Below are 17,234 nucleotides of genomic sequence, written 5' to 3'. Positions count from 1 at the left end.
CAGGTGAGCAGCTACTACTGTCAGTACCTTCGTAAACACCCGTGGAGCTGAGGCAATGCCGAAGGGAAGAACCTTGAACTGATAGTGGATGTCCTCTATCATGAAACTGAGGTACTTTCTGTGCGGTGGCAACATTGCATCTTTCGTAACCAATGTTGCCATGTAATCCCCCTGCACCAGTAGTGGGATTACTTCCTGCAATGTTGTCATTTGAAATCTTTGCAGTATGACATTTGTTCACTGGGCGCAGGTCTAAAACAGGACGCATGCGAGATCCTTTTTGGGTACAAGGAAGTAGACTGAATAAATACCCTTGCTTACCTGGAGAAGGGGGACAACTTCTACAGCGCCCTTTTCCAGAAGCATCTGTACCTATTCCAGCAGGATTTGCAGGTGTGCTGGTGATGGGCTCTTTGGTGGGTGGTATTGAGGTGGCCGGTGGAACTCTATGCAAGAACCGTGGGTGACGGTCTGGAGCACCCACTGGTCTGATGTGAACCCCTCCCATCTGTGAATGAATGCCAACCATCCCCCCGACTGGGGAGGCATGATAGGGGACCCAGACCGGTGAGTCATTTTGATGCGGAGGCCAGGTAGCCTCTTGGGGTGGAGTTTCTGCATCTACCCTGGCCTCTGAGCTGTCCTTTTTGCTTTTATTGGCTGTTGCCAGATGAACCTTGTCCCGACGACCATGGGGTGACTCCAGCGCCATATTGTTGTTATTGTTATTGTTATTTTGCACTTATATAGCGCCTTATATACCATTGGTATGGTCTGAAGGCGCTTGTAGGTTGAACGCCCTTGGGAACCGAAGTTCAGATCAGTAGAGAGAGTAGGGAGAGTCAAAAGGTGCGTGTGAGCACCGGGTATGTGTGCAGCTCGTGCGGTACTCGTGTAATAGCTGCTTCTTAGCGGTAGGTGTGGTGGTTGAGAGATCAGGAGAATGTGTTCGTTCTGGCAGGATTTATCCGGAACGGATGTGGCTGCGTTAGGCCTGAGGAAAACGCCTGGCTGGGGGTGTGGAACCAGCAGTGATTACATAGAATGATGTGGAGTAAGCGGCGGAATGTTGGTATGAGAACAGTTATACCGAATGGTGTCATAGTATCTCTGTGTTCTAGTTGAGTGGTGATGTAAGGAGAGAGTAAGCATGGTGGTGTGGTATGATCGGTTATATGCTCTTTCACTGAGCACACTTCTAATTGCAACTTTCCCAGAGAGGGTACTGGGCGCACTTCTAGATTCAGTTTACTAGAGGCTATTGGGCACACTTATAAATGAAACTTTCCAGAGTGTCTATAGGATACATTTCTATAGTCAACTTTCACAGATGCAATTGGGAACACTTCTAAATTCAACTTTACAGAGCGTCTATTGGATACGCTTCTATAGTCAACTTTCACAGATGCAATTGGGAACACTTCTAAAATGCAACCTTCACAGCGATGCTATTGGGCGCATTTCTAAATTCCATTTTCTACGGAGAGGCTACTGGGCGCACTATTAAGTCAATTTTTCAGAGAGGCTTTTCTAGAGAGGGTGTTGGGAACACTTCTAAATTCAATTTACTAGAGAGACTATTGGGCACACTTCTAAATGCAACTCTCAGGGAGGCTATGGGTACACTTCTAAATTTCACTGAGGGGATAATGGACATACTTCTAAATGCAACTTTCATAGAGTGTCTGTTGGGAACCCTACTAAATTCACAGCGAGGTTATTGGGCACACTTCTAGATGCAACTTTCCAGAGTGTCTATTGGGCACACTTCTAAATGCAACTGTCACAGAGGATCTGGGGTACACTTCTAAATTCAGTTTACCAGACAGGCTATTGGGCACATTCTAAATTCATGGAGAGGCTATAGGGCACGCTTTCTTAATGCATCTTTCACATGTTAACATTTACAATTCCATCTAGATGCGACGCAGGCCGATATTCACAATTCCATCTAAGTGTGGATATGCTAACATTCACAATTCTATCCAAGTGTGGACATGCTAACATTCACAATTCTATCCAAGTGTGGACATGCTAACATTCACAATTCTATCCAAATGTGGACATGCTAACATTCACAATTCTATCCAAATGTGGACATGCTAACATTCACAACTCCATCCAAGAGTGGACATGCCAACATTCACAATTCTGTCTAAGTGTGGACATGCTAACATTCACAATTTTATCCAAATGTGGACATGCTAACATTCACAATTCTATCTAGGTGTGGACATGCCAGTATTCACAATTCCATCTGAGAGTGGGCATGCTAACAATCACAATTCTATCCAAATGTGGACATGCTAGGATTCATAAAACTTGAGAATCCATGCTAACAATCATATTTCTGTCTAGATTTGGCGCAGGCTAGTCTTTGTGGTTCACTCGTGGTATGGTTAGCATTATACTGCAGGCAGTGTTTGATGTCCCGCCATTAATAGGTTTGGGCTGGTGGTCACATCTTTCTAATAATGCATGGTGCGGGTCTGTAGCGGTCTAGGCCATTGATAGGTAAGTTAGAGTGGCAGGAACTTTCTGGAGTAGAGTGATTGCTCTACTCCCCACCCATGCCACACTCACGGTTTTTGTTGGTGTCTGTTGGTTGCTGGCTTCCTTGGCGTCCCCTGCGGACACCTGCAGACACTTTCTGGAGCCGCCTCTGTTGGAGCCGCCCTTGGCCTCGGGGCCCTTAGCCGCTGGGGCTGCCGGGCAGAGGGCTGCCCTGGGAGGACCAGTGATGAAGGTAGGGGATGGGCGGGAGCGGGACCTTGATGGGCGTGGGGCGAGCGAGGGAGAAACCAGGAAGGGGAGGCCGGGAAAGCACGGGGCAACGCGGGGCCCGGGGGAGCAAATCAACCCCAAAATCACTCAAATGTGGGGGAACACTCAAATGTGGGGGAACACTCAAATGTGGGGGAACACTCACCTGCTCCTCAGAAGTGAAAGAGGAGTGGGTGCACTGAACGGGTCGCTAGACCCAGGCGGCCCCGCTGGGGCTGCCGGGCAGAGGGCTGCCCTGGGAGGACAAGTGATGAAGGACTCACGGCCCAATCAGAGCGGGGATGGGCGGGTTGGGAGGCGGGAGGGGAGCGGGAATCAGGAAGAGGGTGCGGGGTGGGAGAGGGACGCTCGGAGGGCCTGGGGGCCCAGTTGGCTCCCGAAAAATAGGCGGCGTGCCCGGATGGGCTTCCTCACCTCGCGCCGGCTGCCTGCAGTGAATGCAGGGGCCGGTGCGAGGAGGGTCGCTAGACCCTTTCAACCTGGGCTCACGGCCCAATCAGAGCGGGGATGGGCGGGTTGGGAGGCGGGAGGGGAGCGGAAATCAGGAAGAGGGTGCGGGGTGGGAGAGGGACGCTCGGAGGGCCTGGGGGCCCAGTTGGCTCCCGAAAAATAGGCGGCGTGCCCGGATGGGCTTCCTCACCTCGCGCCGGCTGCCTGCAGTGAATGTCCTTGAAAGGATACAATCTTTCTGAACAGATGGATTGGTTTCTTGTGGAATTTGATCTTCTTGAATGTCAAAGCCCATTGATAAAAGAACAGTAGCAGAGTCCAAAAGGATGTTACGTATGATCCCAGAATCGATACGCAAACGGACAATATCGTTTTGTGGTTCTTTACAGAATTCCACAGTTCTAATATCCCCCGTTTCAATTGTCCGAAGATTAGGTACATAATGGATTAAACGGAGGACGTTGTTCCTATTTAGTGTAAGACCATCATTATTCGACGCTATACGTTCCAAAATCAGTTGGTATTTAGAAGTCGGCTTTTTAAAGAATTGCAGTTTAGTTTGATTCTTCGAGGAAGATGCTGGTGTTAAGGCGTGCTCATTTGTTAGAGCTCTTGAAAAATGATCCTTCCTGTTTTCACTTTCTTGTTTGTTAACAGACAGTGTCAAAGGGAGTAATTGTAGAACTCCCTACCCGACTGTACACATCATTGGCAGTTGAGTCCTTCAGTTTGCCATGTTCGTACATTGATAGGTTTTTCCATCTTTCTCCCAGAGTAAGAACCCTCGAGCTTTCAGGTTTCAAATTACCAACGAGTTGTGATTCTTTCGTGGGCACAATGACGCACAGTCTTGAATTCTGCAAGGGTTCAGATAAGATGATGTTAGGAAGAGAAGTTACAGCCAAGTTAACCTGATTTGTGTCATTTGAACCTTTTGATTGAATTTCTGTCACAATTTCAGCGTCATCATTATGATCATTTGTTGAAAGATCTAACAAATCCACATCAGATTCAGGTAAGTTAGTTACAGGTTTATCGGAGATGACACAAACTGCAGACTTTTCAGGCTCAACTAAGTTATCATTTTGTTCTTTGTTGATTGTAACAGGATTGAGGGTAAAGCTTATAGCTTTTAAGTTTCGCGAGAACCATTCATAGCACGAGGCTTCCTCTTGGTTATATTCTTTGATTTTTTTTGCTGGTTTACTTTCACACTCTGATGTTTAGCATCCGATTTAATCTTGATGTTAAATGTATCAAACAAAGCCTCTTGTTCATCGGAAATAGCAACGGGCTCTGTAGTAGTCTTATCTGCCAATGCTTCCCGGATAACAACCTTTTCGGCAACCTCGAGTGCTACATTAGAGGTTGAAGGCTCCTGGATATCTTGGTTTGCACCATTATCAGGTTGCTTAAGACTTTGTAAAGCAGAAGAAAAGGAATAAACTTTACTTACTGGTACAACACTTCCCATAACAGTCCTTAACAGTAACGGGTAAATCAATGGGCTGTGTTTTATTTGCCGGATCTGGGAGAAGGACTGACCTCGAAAGGAACGAGAGTTTGAACCTCCCCGCTGTTGAAAAGGCTTGGCTGTAATCTGGCTGAGCGATTTCCGTGTCTCATGTTCTTTTTTTACCCGTCTCCAAGGCGTCATCTACAGCCATACCAAATAAGTTTGACTCTTCTACAAGTTTATTTATCAGGATGGCTTGAGTCTGGATTTTTCAGCCAGGCGTGTCTCGAAAAGTGTCCTGTGCCAGAGTGCGTGCCGCAGTTTCAGCAGCGCCCAGTGTGTTCTTTATAATATTATGGGTCATCCGTCTACCCTAAGAGACGACCGCCAGCAGGCCTGATGCATGGGTTCAGGGACCTCTTGGAGGCCTTCTTGAAGCAGGTCCCATTGCACATCGTAACTAGCGAGAATGGTCGTATTAGTCGCAATTCTGGTTGAATAGACCACAGATATGGTAATGCGTTTGCCGAGGGCATAGAGCTTTTTGCAGTCCTTATCCGGGGGAGCCTCCGCAATTGACAGTGCCACCCCAGCCCTTTATCTGGTGGTTGTAACAACCAGAGAGTCCGGTGTGGCATGACCTCGAATAAACATTGGGTCAGTTGTTTATACCGCCATGTTTTGTAGCTTTGAAAATGGCAAGACCTGAACGGCTCGTTACTGCATTTACTCCTTCAATTGTAAGTATCCTCAGGCTCTATCCTCATTACTCTTCAGCAAACTTTAATCCTGTGCCTTTATTTTCCTTTTTATATCCTGTTCCTTGCCTACAGGCACACGGACTCTCCACCGTGCGAGCCTACACGTTTCAGCCACACTTTTTTAGCCGCTTCCTATGCCCACATCAGAATTTATCTCGAATCTAATGGGCCACAGACCAGACTTGAGTGAGTGCTTCTACTTCTCGTTTTTTAGTTATGACATTTGTCCAATCTGAGGGACTTTTCTCTTATACATACAATATATATATTTTTTTTTTCTTAGGTTTGGTTGATAATCATTAACAACCTTGAAGCCATACTGTGAGCACACGTCTCACTTCCCATTAAAATCTTAGGAAGTCATTTTAATCAGCATATGGTACGCTTCTATTTTCAAAACGTTTTCTCCATTTTACATTTGTTTAAGGTTATTTCCATTTCCCTACCGCTCTCACAACCTTGAATCATTGAATATATTTAAAAACCATAATCAAGGATTGGTACCAATATATTTATCTTGTTTCTAAAATTTGTCACATCATTAGAAAATTGATCAGGTTTTTCTAGCGTGCATTATCACAAATCATTATTTAGACAGATGATGATTGAATTTGACATCTGTACAAAAACAACCTCATTAGATTTACACAAAAAACCCTTTTTTAGATGATTTGCACTTACTGATTTGAATATATGTTTCTTTTTTGAATATTTGGCGATATATGAAAATTGATTGAACATACAGCCCCTGATGAAGAGAACGAATCTTGAAACGTGTTGGGCACATATGTTTGGAATAAATCACCTTTGAGAGAAAAAAGGACTTTCTGAATGGTGTACTTATGGTCTAATTTTACAGAGAAAATAGTGACTTTAATTGAAATACTTACTTCTAGTACTCTCTCTTACTTCTACTGGGCTGTTCTAGCCATTGATAATGTGCAGGGGACGGGAGTTCCCCAACAGGGAACTTACTCTTGTCCTCTTAACCCAAGGGTTGACAGTCCTTGTGAGGGAAGGAGACAAAGAAGGAGCGAGGCGTTTCTTTATGGAGTTGAGCAGAGCCGGACTAGCGGGAGAGTGTTCTTTGAGAATGTCCTCAACGAAATCAGAGTCCTGGACAGTCTCCTGTGTAGCGATCTGAATGTGATTTGCCTCTCTCTTTAGGATGGCATTAAATACCATTTGGTCATCTATTGGGGATGACTGCCTTTGGAGAAGGCGGGTCTCGACAAATAATGTCTGGGGTAGGAGTGGGTGAGAGCCAAGGCTCTTGATCTGCTGGCTGATCTTGTTCCCAGTCTGGGCACTGGTCAGTTGTATCCTGACCAAAAGGGCTGTCCTCATATGTTTCTTCTGGTTCTGAATATTCAAAAACCTCCTCCTGATGGGTTTGTGACTGCATTGGAAGGTTCTGCAGCTTTGGTGAAATGGGGCAGGAGCCCTCAGCTTGCCTTGGTCTCTTAGGAGTAATGTATTTTTCTGAGAAGCCTATGAATTGGGACATCTTCTGCATATAATTCTCAAAACTCTGCCTAGTCCACAGGGATGAAGCAGAGGTGTCTGGAGAAAGGAAAGGCTGTTCAGAAGGGGGAGTTTTACCTTATAAAGCCCTAGAGAGGGTCTGGAGGGTTTCAGAGTACTCCTCTCGACGAGAGGGGGTGCTCCTGGGCTGTTCCGCTGTAGAAATAATAGCCGCGAGACTTGTGTATTTTTGGTAGCTGGATGCTGAGTTTCGAGGCACCTGAAGGCGTTGTCGCAGTTGCCGACTCTGCCGAAGCCTTGGGTGCAAATGCACCCTTGAATGACGTGTCAGTAGCTGTGTGCTTTTTATGGGGACGCCCTTGTGAGAGGGAAGCCCAGTCGAATGCCGAGAAGACAGTTGCAAGGCAGGCGCCGGACCGCGAGGTTCGGTAGGCACTGTCTACGTTTTCAGCGGGCCCGTTGGTGTCCGGTGCCTCTTTGACGTGTCCCTCGAGGGGGCCTTAGGGGTTGTGTGCTTTGCTTTTGGTGGTGCGTGTGTGCCCCTGTCGCTGGGGAGGGAACTCCCCATAACAGTACCAGTGATCTGTGTCAGTGCCGGGGACAGGCATCTGGGAAGCAGAGGGTTCCGCCGAAAGGTCTATGGCTCTCAGGTCAGAGCCATGGCTGCCACAGGAATCCTCGTCATCCGAGACCACGGCGCCCACAGGGGTACAACTTTCGGCCTGCACTGCGTAGGCCGCCTACCGCTTTGTCTGCCTATCCTTTAACATCTCGGGACAAACATTTTCAGGACTTACAGGAACACTTGTCGTGGTCACGAGGTAAGCATCTATTGAATTTGCGATGGACGTCTTTCCATGGGAATTTTCTGTTGCACGACCGACAAAATTTGATATATGATATAACATGATATGGCATTTATAACGCGCCTATACACAAGTGTTTCAAGGCACGACGAGGGAACAGAGGAAGACAGACAAGACAGTGACAACGATCCTACTAGGCCAGGTGTAGATCGCACAAGTGCATGGGGGCGGGGGGGAGTGCAGGGGGAGGGGACAGTGCGGTACATGGGATAATAGAATTAAACAATAAGTAAAAGTACGGCCAGCATGGTGGCAAGTGCAATGGTAAGTGCAGACATCAGGTATGATGTGATATGTTATTTTTAACACGCTTAATACCCAGAGGTTTCTAAATGCGGACCCGGGGATCGAACCAGTAATGCTCCACGTCGTCTTGCTTCCGAGCTTTCGTCTAAGTGCTGGTAGTGGGACTGTGGGGATACAGAAAACAGTCCCCAAGTGCGGGGGTCTGCCAGGAGGCAGTGCAGGTGTGCGACTGGCAGGGGAGGGGCCCAGGGCCCGAGGTCAGAGGGTGGCCAGGTAACCAGTGCAGTTTCAGTCAGGGTATTCAGCAGGGGAGAGGTGGAGAGAAAGAAGAAGCAAAGAGAAAGGTTTTGAGGTTCTTCCGGAACCGTAGATGGTTCTCCTCAAGTTTCAGGCAGGCAGTTCCAGAGAGAAGCCCCGGCTGAAGAAAGATCTACCACCAACTCGTTGCTTGGAGAAGCGACTGACCCTGAGGGAGTTGGAGGCGGATGAGCGAAGAGTTCGAGAAGGAAGATATTTAGGAAGAGGGAGTTGAATGTATTTAGGCCCCAGGACCCAGAAGGCCTTGTGGACAATGCATAAGGTTTTGAACTTAGTCCTCGCAGCCACTGGGAGCCAGTACAGAGATTTCAGTGCTGGAGAGATACGATCTCTGGGCTTGAGGCCAGGGACAAGTCTTGCAGTCCTGTTCTGGATGAGTTGCAGAGGGCAGAGAGTAGAAGCAGGCAGATTTAGAAAGAGGCTGTTGCAATAATCCAGCCTAGAGCGAACCAGAGCTCTGGAGACAGTGAGCTTCTGGGGGAAGGAGAGGAAAGGAAGAATACCTCTTAGGTGCAGCTGGCAGTGTGACTTTTTAGAGACGTCAGAGATTTGAGGAGAGAAGGAGAGTGTGGAGTCGAAGATGACCATGAGCATTTTTGCCTCACAGGTTGGAGCAGGAAGAGGGCCAAAAGAGGCCGGCAAGAGAGTGACAGGAAAGGAGGGCGGGTATGCCGATGAGGAGAATCTCAGTCTTACCGGCATTAAGGCACAGATGATTGGCGGCACACCACTCCTGGATGGCGGACAGACAGTCAGAGATGAGAGAGGGAGAAGAGGGGGCTGAAGGTAGCCTGAAAATGAGCTGAGTGTCCTCCCCATAGCACTGGAAGTTGGGGCAGAGAGCGGCAATGTGGTAGGCAAGAAGTGCCAGGTATTGGTTGAACAGCCAGGGAGAGAGGTTAGACCCCTGGGGAACACCACATGTAGAGATGGAGCAGAGGAGAGGAAGGACCCAAGTTGGACCTGGAAAGGTCGATCAGAGAGGAAAGAAGTCAGACATTTCAGGGCCTGACCAGCGATACCCAGGTTTTCACAGAGACGGTTGAGCAGGATGGCAAGGTTGGTCGTGTCGAAGGCAGAAAAGAGACCAAGTAAGATGAGGACACAGAGGGTGTTGGAATCAAGGTTGGAGAGCAGGTCTTCACTGATGTTCAGGAGAGCAGTTTCCGTGCTTCTGACAGCTCTGAAGTCAGGCTGATTATCATGGAGACTACCAACATTTTCAGTGTGAAGATTGAGCTGGGAGATGGCCAGCCTTTCCAGGTGCTTGCCCAGGAAAGGAGTGATGGAGATTGGGCGATAGTTAGCCGGGAAGGACAGGATGGCAGAAGGTGTCTTAAGAAGAGGGTGCACAAGGGAGTGCTTCAGGAGGGAGGGGGAACACTCCAGTGGCGAAGGAGTGGTTGCAGAAGTCGGCCAGAGCAGGAGCCAGGGAGTCAATGTGGTCCTTGATGGTTTTGGAGGTACAGGGATGAACCGGTTTTGACGAGACTTTTATAGATCGGACTTGTCTAGAAACCTTGTCAGGGGAGAACAGAGGGAAAGGCAGAGAAGGAGGGAGGAGAGGTGGCCGAAGAAGGGCCAGATGAAGAGCAGGGAGTAGAGGGAGGAAGGGGAGAGGAGGAGAAAGAGGACAGGATGTCCTGAGTTTTAGAGATGAAATGAGAAGCCAGTGTTGTGCAGGTGGCCTGGGAAGGGACAGGAGAGGTAGAAACTGCAGCAGGATTGGCCAGTTCCTTGCAGATTTTAAAGAGTCCAGATGAGTTGTTAGATGCCACAGAGACGTGGGCTTAGATGGGAGCTCTCTTCTTGGTGAGGACAGAAAACCGGTATTGCCTTTGAAGCAGGTGGCAGGCCAGTTTGTCAGAGGATGTACCAGAAGCACACCATTTCCTCTCAGCCACCCTGCATTTGTTTTTGAGGGTGATGAGGTCTGAGTCGTACCAGGAGTTGCACTTGGCTTTGGGCATCAGGCAGATCCTCATGACAGGGGCAAGAACATCGAGAGTATCAGATATAGCAGAGTGGAGCATGGAAAGGGCTGTGTCATGGTGTGAGGCAACCAAAGCAGGAGGAGGGGGTGGGGGGGGTTGAGAAAGTGGCGGCGAAAGCCTCAGCTGACACGAGCTTCATGAGTCAGATGACCGAGAAGGTGGGTGGCAGTGCAGGAGTTGGCTTGGCCTGAGGGGTAGAGAGGGTGAGCTGGGAGGAAAGAAGAACGTGATCACTCCAGGAGAAAGGAGTGGTGAGAGGGATAGAAAAGGGAAGGTCTGAGGAGATCAGAACATCCAGTGTGCCCTGTGGAGTGAGTCAGGCCAGAGGGGAGAATAGAGAGTGAGAGAGAGTCGCAGAGGTCACAAAAGGGTCCAGAGGAAGGACAGGAAGCATCCAGGTGGATGTTGAAGTCTCCAAGGAGGAATTGAGTGGTCGAGACCAGGAGGGAAGAGGACAGGTCCGCCCACTCAGAGCGGAAGGAGGAGATCTGACCAGGTGGATGATAGATAGTAGCCACAGTACAGTAAGGGAATGGCTAGGAGAGAGAGAGAGAGCCTGCAGATGAGGCATTCGAAAGAGGAGTAGGCCTGCGTAGGAATGATAGAGGCAGAAATCCACTCAGGGAAGATGAGGGCTACACACCCTCCGGAAAGGTTGGACCTGGGCGCAGAGAGGATCTTGTAGCCGTTGCGGAGGAGTGTGTCAAAGCTTGTGACAGAGCTGGCCGTGACCATGTCTCGGTGAGACTGAGGACATCAAGGTCAAGTTCCTCCAGAAGGCGGCAGAGAGTAGGGGTACAAACCAGAGGTACGACCAGCAGAGGTGTAGAAGCGGCGCGAGGGGGGCAGAAAAGGAAGGAGAGGGCAAGTTAGCCAAGGAGGAGGCAGCAGGGGAGGCGAGGAAGCTGTGGGGGTGGAGAGGGGACAGTATGAGAAGAAAGGAAATTGAGGAGGCGTGGGAAGCGTCTATCGAAGATGAGAAGGTTGGCCTGAGGGCCTTGGACCAAGACGGTGCCATTCACATAAACAATGATGACCTTAGCGGAGTGGAAGGAGGCCAGGAGAGCCTCCCACTGGGTGCCACCATTAATGGGAGGAGAGAGCACAGAGACCATATGTAGAGTCCATAGGTCTGGTGAGGGAACGACAAAGAGGATGTCGGTGAAAGTTTGCCTGGAGGAGGCACTGGTATAGGTGTCAGCGATAGGGAGGTCTGGGTTGGAGACCAGGATGTCCTTTTTAAACTTCTTGCTACCAGATTTAGTGAGGAGAGCAGCATAGTCGATAGAGAAGCAGTTAGAAAAGATGGGAGAGACAGGGCACCATAGAGTAGGTAGGGAGAGGAGAGGAGTGGAAGGGAGAGGGAAGGGGAGAACTCTAAGGAAGGGTACAGGGCAAGGGTGCAGGCAGACGAGAGAGGCGAGACAAGTTGCCAATTGGACAAGACGACTGGCACTTAGATTTTAAGATGTAATTTTAGAAACAGGAGGAAAAAACACACCTGAGTTTGAGAGTCCTGAATAGAGGGGAAAAGGCCTAGGTCTCTCAATGCAATTTTAAAAGCAGGAGGAAAAACGCATCCAAGTTTGAGGATATGCTATGTGGACAGGGGGTATGCAGGGTAGCGTGAGGGTCTAAACCTGGTAGACGGCTGGCGCTGGCTTCCCCTGCGGACACCTGCAGACACATTCGGGAGCCGCCCTTTGCCTAGGGGCCTTTAGCCGCAGGGGCTGCCGGGCAGGTGGGCTGCCCTGGGAGGGTCAGTAATGAACAGTGATCTGACCAGTCAGGGGGGTGGGAGGGTGGGATGGGAGAAGGGAGGAAAGAGGAAGTGGGAGTCGGGAGGGAAAGGGAGCAATGCTGCTGAAAAACAGGGGTTGGGAGCTCAACAAACAGACAATTGCACAGTATCCAAAGCCCAGGAGGGGCTAGCAATGCCCAGCACTCGGCTCAATTGCCAATGGCAAAGTGGTGAACAAAGAATGCAGCCGTACAATAGTACGATTGCAAAGGGCCTACGGAGGCCAATCAGAAGATGGGGGCAGGATGAGAGGAGGGACCAAAGAGCAGAAGAGAAGGGAAAAAGAAATGCATTCTCAAAAAGAATCAACCCAGGGCCCCACTCTCCCTACTGTAATGACCTGGCCGGAGGGCTGAGGCCACGCGGTCGACAGACGTCGAACAATGCACCACTCCATGAACAGCAGTGGATGTCTTCGGCGTAGGAGTCCACAAAGCAGTCGCCGAAGAGAAGTAGTTGAAGACTAGACGACCATCGGTCGGAGGACAAAGAAGTAATTATTGAGCAATATCAACTCTTGCAAGCTCCATATAAGGAGACCAACTAGTTGGGCAGAAATAAACAATCTGAGGGACCACGACGCGCGAGGGATTTGGGTACGCAAAACGTCATGTTAGGGATAGTGTTACAGTCACACGCCCATGTCGACGTCCCCTTTCGATCTTCGAAAGAAAGATGCAATACTCTGCGATTAGCACTGGATGTCGGACTATATGCACATGTGATTCTAAGCAGATTCACAAGCATCAGAAAAATATATATTGTGAAAAAGGCTCTGAAAACAGTTTGGCCAGCTCTCTGCCGCAGGTGCCAATATATAATGTAATCATAAAGCAAAGCGAGTTATGGAGGCTTAATACAGTGCATGGTATTGCAGTATATCTGTAGATGAACAGACTGGATGGAACTATTAATCACTACTTTGCATAAACATGCAATTAGCTTTGTGTATTCATTTTGAAAGAGGAAAGAAAGTAAGACTATGCAGATTGGATGGCACAGCAGGCAGAGAGCTGGCCAATCTAGGTGGAATGTTGCTGATTGCGACCATCTCACTTTCAGGGTAGCTGGTATAAAGCAGCTGAGTGATAAGCGAGTATGTCAAGAAGTATGGGTTCAGCTCATGGCTTGAGCACCAGTTGCACAGGTGTATGCAACCAGCAGGTCACAGAACTAGGTTTGCCATCAAAATCCTTTGGCGGTGTGATCATGTACATTTTCAAAAGTATTCACTTGTCAATATGATCAGCAGCTCAAGGGGGTGCCCACTAAAGTGGAAAGACCAGAAGGGGCAATGTAAGGTTAGAAAACGTTGGGGTGTGGTTGTTACGCTCACCTGGTATAGACAGGGACGCCACCCAGGCGGGTTACTCGCTGGTATGCTTCTAAGCTTTGCCCAGATGTGGTCTGCGGGGAAGGTTCTGCCTAAAAATACAGGAGGACTGTGTTCAAGACTGACCGACCGGGGGAAGTATCCTCCCTTCACCCCCATTTGATTTCAGCCCCTCTGGGCTCTCTCCTCACCTGGTGGTAGAATTAGGCGTGCTCTCCGTCCTGCCTTCTTTGCAGGGGCGCGTTGACTTTCATGGGCGTGTGCGGTCCAGTTACTTCACTGACGCCGGCCCGTTTGATATTGTTCAGGTCGGTCTTATTGCTGTTCTTTAGTTTTGTTGCTATCCTGCATGCCTTTCTTTGTTTAGAATGTCTCTTTTTCCTCCCTTAGGAATGCAGAGCTTCAGCGCGGCGGACTGGCTTGGTTGAGCCCTGCTGGTAAATGATGGCGCCTTAAGAGCGCTATGATGCGGTAAGTAAGCACTATGCGCAGAGCTGCGAAGTCTTGCCTTTGCTAACCTGCGTTTTCCTTCCTTGTAGGTCGCGGTGTTCTTTAGCACGAGTAGAATGTCCAGAATGGTGCCAGCCGTGAGGCGACCAGCCATGTAAGCCTTTTGAGCAGTTCGTAATTTACAAATGTCTCTACTGCTTTCTTCAATGTTGCCTCTATCTTCCTCTTTCAGGTCGTACTGTCCGGGAGGCATGCTGATTCAAGGAAGCTGTTCTCAGAAGCTGCGAGTGGTTAAAGATGAAGACTGCAGGTAAGATGCTGCTGCTAATGATGTTACTTTTGTTAGCGCATACTGGTGTTTGCCAGACAGAGTTAGCTTAATAAATGTATCCCCCCAATTTACTTCTTGTATGGAATATATTGAAAAATAAAATGTTGCCTAGCACTCCCACATTTAAGAGTGGAGGAGACGACTACTGCTTCACTCCCTGCATTCCTTAGCCCCTTTGAACTTGCAAAGAGAAAAGGGGGTGGGGAGAGCCCTGAGGGCAAGAGACAAATGCAGGGTGGGCTGTGCTTTCATTGAACAGGATAACTTAAATAGCTCGTTTTGATGCACAAGTGTCAATTTAATTAGCAAACCAATAGAACTGCATAGCGAATTGCTATGCAACACTGCTTATTTTATGCCTTGTTTTATTATAGTGCTAAATCAGATAGTAAATTGTTATACATCTGAAATGTTTGAAAAGCTTCCCCAAATGTGAAAATATGCTTTTAAGATTTACATTTGGAAGCAGATCACGTTTCTGTAGATTAAAAAACAAATTTCAAAAAAGTTTTACATTTTCTGGTTGTCTTCAGTTCCTTAATATTATTTGGGATATACTGCTCTGTCAGCTACATTCCTGCCACCCAGTCTACACCCCACCTTATTCTCAAACCGCCATCACATAGCGCTGGTCAAACAATGTCAGTCGTTATGATTGGGGGTGTGGGGGGGGGGGCACCAGGTTGATTAATTTCAGAATCATTCTGCGCCACCCAGTGACTAGAGGTGGAGGTGGATTTGATATTTGAGAACGGTGGGAGAAATGCATTCACCACATTTCTCCAAAGCCCCCTATAGAGCTCCAGAGCTGCCACAACCCCATTGTGTGAATATCCATCCATGGGTAAAATAGTGCCGTGGAGTGCACGCTGCCAGAGGCAGGGGGAGCGCAGTATGCACCCTTACTGTAGAAAGGGTGAAGGTGCATTGCAGGCATGAAGCCATTTTTCACTTATCCTATTTTCCCCAAGTGGGATCATAAAAAATGTCAAAAGCTGGTAAACAGTGCACGCCTGTCGAAAAGCCAAACTATTGGTGTTGTCAATCAATGTTTTATTGTGCATCGAAAGAGTTCAAATTAAAGAGGAAGTTATCATATTACAGCTACAAACCATTGATGAACAACCTATTCAGTTTAAGACAGTCCACAAGACAGAAATCTGCGAAAGCCAACACGTTAACCTTACCATCTGTGTGCCCACACTTAACGCGAGGGATGCTATAAGCCTTCTCGGCCTTGTGCTGGGTCCATTTAGGGTATTTTCAGCCAACACCAGGGCAGAAAGAACATCAAGGCGTTGCTCGCTGTATTTCTTATCAGAAATAACTCTTTTCTAAAAGTGGGAGAGCAATAAAACAACCTCAGTATTATTGTTCACATTTCAATATATCAGCAGAGGTGAGAACAGCTGATAAAAATTATGCTGATTATTCTAAGAAAAAAGATTAGTACTGGTAACTAGTTGCCCTCAGTTCCTGGACAACAGATTAAAGAGCGATCCAGATTGGTGGAGCTGCCACATGTTTGCCCCTGAGAGGCAATGAATGTAAGAATGCAATGAGCACTACAGCATGAACATGTCACAAGCTGAATCCTAGGGAGACATTCTCCATGTAACCAGTGCTTATTAGAAATTCTCTGTCCCCTACACACACAAATGTATATTATTTAGGCACAGGGGAAACTGCAGCTGAACGATTGCAGGCACTTATTCTCCCAACCCAACAACTAAAGGAAGAGATGAACACACCAAAGGCAAAAGGTTTTAGAACACAACCCCTTTCCTGCTGGTGAGCTCTTAGATGTGTGCATCCTGCTGTCACAAGATAAAATTCAAGTCAGCGCAGTCTCAGCTTTTCATCCTTCCAAGCTTCAAAAACCGTACTATTGTGTTGGAAAGCAGTCAAATTCAGTATAGGCCTGAACCACAGAAGTATGTTGGTAGTACTGGGAAGGGGGCGACCCCGTCCCGCCCCCTAAGAGCTTTAGAGTAAGGCGAGCTGCATTTGAAGCACTATGATGGACCACGGGGGATGGTGCTAGGACCCCACCCCACCCCAATGCAATCAACCCACATAGTGTAGCACAGGGCACGAGCAAGACGGACATTTTGCATAGATGTTAGTAACTACAATTAGGTGACAAGGCCTGTGCGGTGAATGCAGAAATGTATGCACTAGGCTCTAATTGCAAGAGGAGGGAAACCTCCAGCCATGTCCCAGCTCCCATGAGGACACCCCACACCCCCAACCATCTTAAAGTTTGTTCATTTTTCTAACAGCGTTGCAAAGATGTTTTTTTAACCGAACTCCCAGGTGACCACGGGTTATAGGCCACATAACTAACTAAGTCCCAAGATCCCCGGATTCCATGGCACCAGGTGACCTTTGACCACTAACCCTAAAGTAACAAGTCTTGAATGTTCAAAGAGAACAGACTTTGCACATCTTTGAGCTACAATCCTATGATTTGTATTGCAAGGTGCTGGGCGGGATACATTATAGTTCACAACGAGGGTGGAGACCTTGGAGCCGGATGGCGCGAAAGGGAGTGAGTGAAATGTGTGTGTGGAGGTCAGAGTGCCCTAGGACCTCCTTTGTGCGAGTCTTAAAGCCTGCGGGTGCACAGCATAATGATGAAGTAGCATTGTGTTAGGAGTGTAGTTAAGTTGTTCTTTGAGCTTTGTGAGAAGATGCTCTCCGGAGAACCCACGTGATGGAAGACAGACGGACGGGACTGAAGCCAATGACCTGACATCCTTTATGGAGCAGGCGGATCCTGTATAGGCAGACACCAACCAGCCGTGCAGCTTTTTATTGTATGATATTGCTTCACGATGACTATGTGTCTACCCTTTTTGGGCAGAATGTTCTTGGCAGCAGAGTTATTTGCTGTTGCTCTCATTTTTGTGTGAGATTAAATACTTACAAGATCGACTTGGGCCTTTCTTCCCTAGCA

At 48.2% G+C, this 17,234-nt stretch overlaps 1 protein-coding gene across 4 annotated transcripts in view; it reads right to left on the bottom strand.

The window, feature by feature from the left end:
- Positions 1 to 17,234, bottom strand: part of WASHC4 (WASH complex subunit 4) — a 1,230,387-nt gene that overhangs the window by 734,649 nt on the left and 478,504 nt on the right. For all 4 annotated transcript variants that reach the window (XM_069629940.1, XM_069629941.1, XM_069629942.1 and 1 more), the window contains one exon: positions 15,463 to 15,609. In XM_069629940.1, the coding sequence (XP_069486041.1) occupies positions 15,463 to 15,609 (147 nt within the window). The remainder of the gene's footprint in view (positions 1 to 15,462; positions 15,610 to 17,234) is intronic.

Source organism: Ambystoma mexicanum, chromosome 12 (assembly GCF_040938575.1).
Source record: "Ambystoma mexicanum isolate Mex_15411 chromosome 12, UKY_AmexF1_1, whole genome shotgun sequence".
Taxonomy (NCBI): domain Eukaryota; kingdom Metazoa; phylum Chordata; class Amphibia; order Caudata; family Ambystomatidae; genus Ambystoma; species Ambystoma mexicanum.
This window is presented reverse-complemented; position numbering and strand designations above follow the sequence as displayed.